This window comes from Palaemon carinicauda, chromosome 38, assembly GCF_036898095.1.
Source record: "Palaemon carinicauda isolate YSFRI2023 chromosome 38, ASM3689809v2, whole genome shotgun sequence".
In the NCBI taxonomy this organism is placed as follows: domain Eukaryota; kingdom Metazoa; phylum Arthropoda; class Malacostraca; order Decapoda; family Palaemonidae; genus Palaemon; species Palaemon carinicauda.
Window position 1 is genome coordinate 38,228,554 of NC_090762.1, and position 6,196 is coordinate 38,234,749.

General features: G+C 46.1%; 1 protein-coding gene across 1 annotated transcript in view; it reads left to right on the forward strand.

The window, feature by feature from the left end:
* Positions 1–3,727, forward strand: part of LOC137630294 (uncharacterized) — a 14,178-nt gene extending 10,451 nt beyond the window's left edge. Inside the window, exon 2 of the mRNA XM_068361739.1 lies at positions 3,200–3,727. Within this exon, the coding sequence (XP_068217840.1) occupies positions 3,200–3,727 (528 nt within the window). The remainder of the gene's footprint in view (positions 1–3,199) is intronic.
* Positions 3,728–6,196: the final 2,469 nt, after the last annotated feature.

Below are 6,196 nucleotides of genomic sequence, written 5' to 3' on the forward strand. Positions count from 1 at the left end.
TATATATATATATATATATATATATATAATATATATATATATATATATATATATATATATATATATATATGTATATATATATATATATATATATATATATATATATATATATATATATATATATATATATATATATATATATATATATATGTATATATATATATATGTATATATATATATATATATATATATATATATATATATATATATATATATGTATATATATATATATATATGTATATATATATATATATATATGTATATATATATATATATATATATATATATATATATATATATGTATATATATATATATATATATATATATATATATATATATATATATATGTATATATATATATATATTATATATAGTATATATAATATATATATATATATATATATATATATATATATATATATATATTATATATATGTATATATATATATATATATATATATATATATATATATATATATATATATATATATTATGTATGTATATGTCTATGTCTAAGTCGCCAGTCGACCGGGTGGCTGGGGCCAGCCGGTTCGGTCCTCGTCATCTCCAGCCCTTACCGTGGCCGCGAGCGCCCGGCCCTTCCCCGGCTGGCTGGGGCTAGCCGGTTTGGTCCTCGTCATCTCCAGCCCCTGCCGTAGATGCGAGCGCCTGGCCATTCCCCGGCGGTCCTCGTCATCTCCAGCCCTTGCCGTGGCCCACGAGCGCCCGGCCCTTCCCTGGCTGGCTGGGGCTAGCCCGTTTGGTCCTCTTCATCTCCAGCCCCTGCCGTGGCCACGAGCGCCCGGCCCTTCCCTGGCTGGCTGGGGCTAGCCCGTTTGGTCCTCTTCATCGCCAGCCCCTGCCGTGGCCGCGAGCGCCCGGCCATTCCCCGGCGGTCCTCGTCATCTCCAGCCCTTGCCATGGCCGCAAGCGCCCGGCCCTTCCCCGGCGGTCCTCGTCATCTCCAGCCCCTGCCGTGGCCGTGAGGGCCCGGGCCTTCCCCGGCTGGCCCCATCCTTTTTCATCTCCAGCCCCTGCCGTGGCGCGAGCGCCCGGCCCTTCCCCGTTTGGTCCTTTGTCATCTCCAGTCCCTGCCGTGGCCACGAGCGCCCGGCTGGCCCCGGCCAGCCGGGGAAGGGCTGGGCGCTCGCGGCCACGGCAGGGGCTGGAGATGACGAGGACCGAACCGGCTTGCCGGGCGGTTAGGTCATCGTCATATTCTGCCGTGGCAGCGAGTTCCCGGCCCTTCCCCGGCTCGCCCCGGCCAGCTGGTTCGGTCCTCGGCACCTCCAGCCCCGGCCGTGGCCGCAAGCGCCCGGCCCTTCCTCGGCCAGTGTTCGGTCCTTGGCACCTCCAGCCCCGGCCGTGGCCTCGAGCGCCTGGGAAAGGGGGCTGGGGCCACTCGGTTCGGTCCTCGGCACCTCCAGCCCCGGGCCGTGGCCGTGAGCGCCCGGCCCTTCCCTGGCCAGTGTTCGGTCTTCGGCACCTCCAGCCCCGGCTGTGGCCGCGAGAGCCCGGCCCTTCCCTGGCCGCGAGCGACCTGCCCTTCCCCGGCCGTGGCTGCGAGCGCCCGGCCATTCCCCGCGTGGCCGCGAGCGCCCGGCCATTCCCCGGCCGTGGCCGCGAGCGCCCGGCCCCTCCCCGGCCGTGGCCGCGAGCGATCGCCCTTCCCCGGCCAGTGTTCGGTCCTCGGCACCTCCAGCCCCAGCCGTGGCCGCGAGAGCCCGGCCCTTCCCCGGCCAGTGTTCGGTCCTCGGCACCTCCAGCCCCGGCCGTGGCCGCGAGCGCCCGGCCCTTCCCCGGCCGTGGCCCGCGAGCGCCCGGCCCTTCCCCGGCCGTGGCCGCGAGCGCCCGGCCCTTCCCCGGCCGCGAGCGACCTGCCCTTCCCCGGCCGCGAGCGACCTGCCCTTCCCCGGCCGTGGCCGCGAGCGCCCGGCCATTCCCCAGCCGTGGCCGCGAGCGCCCGGCCATTCCCCGGCCGTGGCCGCGAGCGCCCCGGCCCTTCCCCGGCCGTGGCCGGGAGCGATCGGCCCTTCCCCGGCCAGTGTTCGGCTCCTCGGGCACCTCCAGCCCCAGCCGTGGCCGCGAGCGCCCGGCCCTTCCCCGGCCAGTGTTCGGTCCTCGGCACCTCCAGCCCCGGCCGTGGCCGCGAGCGCCCGGCCCTTCCCCGGCCGTGGCCGCGAGCGCCCGGCCCTTCCCCGGCCGTGGCCGCGAGCGCCCGGCCCTTCCCCGGCCGTGGCCGCGAGCGCCCGGCCCTTCCCCGGCCGTGGCCGCGAGCGCCCGGCCCTTCCCCGGCCGTGGCCGCGAGCGCCCGGCCCTTCCCCGGCCGTGGCCGCGAGCGCCCGGCCCTTCCCCGGCCGTGGCCGCGAGCGCCCGGCCCTTCCCCGGCCGTGGCCGCGAGCGCCCGGCCCTTCCCCGGCCAGTGTCAGACCTCGGCACCTCCAGCCCTGGCCGTGGCCGCGAGCGCCCGGGGAAGGGGGCTGGGGCCAGCCGGTTTGGTCCTCGGCATCTCCAGCCCCTGCCATGGCCGCGAGCGCCCAGCCCTTCGGTTCGGTCCTAGGCATCTCCAGCCCCTGCCGTGGGCCGCGAGGGCCCGGCCCTTCCCCGGCTGTTCAATCCTCGGCATCTCCAGCCCCTGCCGCTCGCGCCCCTTCCCCGGCTGTTCGGTCCTCGGCATCTCCAACCCCTGCCGTGGCCGCGAGCACCCGGCCCTTCCCCAGCTGGCTGGGGCCAGCCGGTTCGGTCCTCGGCAACTCCAGCCCCTGTCGTGAATGAACTCTTAGTACAATGAGTCATGTACTACCATTGATGAGTCACGTTTTCATTCATTCATCAAGCTTTTCTTTTGTTATAGATTAATTAATATACATTTCAAGAATTTTGGTGGCGGAGAGGAATTTGAGAGACACACAGACAGACAGACAGATCTTTCGGTTGCATGGTAGCCTGAAAGAAGCGCAAAAGAGAGGAAGGAAAAACAGAAAGGATAAAAGGAAAGAAAATTAGTAAACAAGGCTATAAAAAAAGGTTAACAAAAGAATGAGTATATCTGAAAGTAACAAACGAGTCTAATATAAGAACAAATGGAAAAAGTATAAAATGGCGATTACAGAATAGAACTGGAGACGAATGAAAAGGCGATAAAATAAAGGGAGAAAAATAGAGAAACAGCCAGATTTTCACCCATGGTTGAAACAGGTTGAAGGAGACCCAGAGAGGGATTTCTGCACTGCCTGCCAAAAAGCATTTAATGCCGAATTAACATCAATCAAAAGGCATAGCATCAGTGAAATTCATCTTAAAAAGGAACGCGAGCTTGATCTTGGTCAGAATGAGCTGGACGGGAACATAAAGGAAAAAACACCTAATGGTGTAGTAATGGCTACCATTCTATTTGCGTGTTTCATTGCAGAACATATCTTGCCTTTCACTACTGCTGACAATTTGGTGGATTTGATGAAAAGGATGTTCCCAGACTCTCAAAGTTCATCCATGAAACGCACAAAGTATACGGATGTAATCAAAACCATGGGGAGGACCGTGACAAATAGCCTAGCAAAAAAGTTGAGGACCAGCAAATTTCCTGTCATCATGGATGAGTCAACGGATGTGAGCACAATTAAGTCCTGTGCTGTAATTGTTAGGTTTTATGATTCATCTGTGCAGAAAATCACCACTGCTATGCTAGACCTTGTTAATTTATATGACTCAGACAATAATGCCTAAGGGTCTACTGGACAAAATTTATATTCCCTACTGATAAATACATTGACAAGGTATGACATCCCCCTTAGTAATTTCATAGGGTTTGCAGCTGATGGTGCTCCTAATAACATGGGCGAGCATATTTCCCTATGTAGCAAACTTAAACACTTATTGCCTGGACTTACTGTCTTTAAATGTATATGCCATTCTATTCACTTGTGTTCTTCAGAGGCTGCCAAAACTCTACCTCGTCACTGTGAGGATTTGCTTCGCAGTATATTTACATTTTTTGCCCATAGTTCAAAAAGGCAGTATGATTTTAAACTCTCTCAGGAATTTTGTAATACTAAGCCTCACGAAATACTCCATCCCAGTCAAACGCGTTGGCTTTCGTTACATGAAGCAGTTAGAAGAGTTCTAGAGCAGTGGCAGCCTTTGACCTTGTACTTCAGTCGAATTGAAGGTAGAGAACGGTTGACAGTAGTACACCAGATAGTTGAAAGGATGAGAGATCCTGCTGTCTTTTTATATTTTACCTTTGTAGATTACATTTTACCAAAATTTAATGACTTCAACTTACTCTTTCAAAGAAATTCCCCCACATTCCATTTGCTTTTTGACAGAATAAGAAAATTATATAGATCAATATTGGGTACTTTTTGTTAGCCACACATTATTCAGAAACATTCATAAATGACAATTGATCCACGCAATGAAAGCAACTATGTTCCACTTAACCAACTTTATCTGGGAGCAGAACTTCATACTTTGTTTCAGAAAGAATCCTTAAAGAATCCTGAAATGTTACTGGATGTTCAAAACAGATACAGAAAATATTGAGTTTCAGTTTGTATTGCAATTAGGAAAAGGTTTGATCTGGACAACCCTTTGTGGAAGATGGTTTCGTTTCTGTCAATAAATAAATCATTAGATTATCAATCAAGAATATCTATGCCATCTCTACAGGATTTAGTCAAATTAGTCCCAAGAATAGGTGTAGATGTAGAAAATAACCAGAAGTTATATGATGAATGCAGAGTTAAGATTTCATACAAATTCCAGAAGATTTTAAGCACGAGACAAATATAGAAGACATTTTATTAAGGGTTGGGCAATTTAAAAGACGAAGAGGGTAATTTAATATTATCAGCATTGTCAAATTTTGCTCTACATATTTTATCTTTACCAACATCAAATGCTGATGTAGAGAGAGAGTGTTCAGCAAAGTCAATCTCATGAAGACAAAGATTAGGAATTCTTTACAATTACCATCAATAATTGCTCTTATAGCTGTGTCAGAAGAAGTCAAGAGATATGGAGGCTGTGCCTGTGCCCGGTTCAAAGTTAATGATGAAATGTTTAACGCAGTCAGAAATATCTATAAGGAAAAATAATGTGTGTGTGTGTGTGGGGGTGGGGGGGGGGTGGGGGGGGGAATTGTCACCTGAAATTTCTTTTGTAAGTTATTTAAAATTTATATTTTTGTGTATAGACCTTTATACATTACCAATACTCTAGAAAAAAAACTGTTCTCATGCTTATAATGTTTAGGCTATATTTCTTATAAAGATAAACAGACTTTGTACGTATTCACCAATTCAATCTGAATTACATCATAAACCTGTGGGTAAATACTAATATATATAAGGGAAATATCTATCATTTATTAACTTATTGTTACTAGTCCTTCATAATAAATTATATTTTTTATACTTAAGTTATCCTTACTGCGCATTTACATTTGTTATATTTATTCTTCGGCATAATCTTTATACATTTTATTTATTTCAATTTTCCTTATCAAATAGACTACTGTTGTTTATACGTTTTTTCCTTAAACCCTTTCTCTAAAGCCAACTCAAGTATTAAGACAATATCAATCGAAATATATCAGACAATTTGAAATAATGACAAAATTTAATCCTATGTGCATGGCAGAATTTTCTTACACATTTGTTCAGGGAATATATATATATATATATATATATATATATATATATATATATATATATATATATATATATATATATATATATATATATATATATATATATACATACATACATACATACATACATATATATATATATATATATATATATATATATATATATATATATATATATATATATATATATATATATATATATATATATATATATATATATACATACATACATACATATATATATATATATATATATATATATATACATACATACATACATACATATATATATATATATATATATATATATATATATATATATATATATATATATACATACATATATATATGTGCAAAACCGGGCGGCTAGACATAAAAGGCATTAAACCTCGGGAGAGAATAACTCCAGCATTGATCGATCTACATTGGTTACCTGTTAAGGCTAGGATTGAATTTAAAATTTGGTTGTTGACTCAAAAAGCACTTACAAGTGATAAGCCTAAATATCTTTGTGATTGCTTGGTCCCCTACCCTGAAGCTAC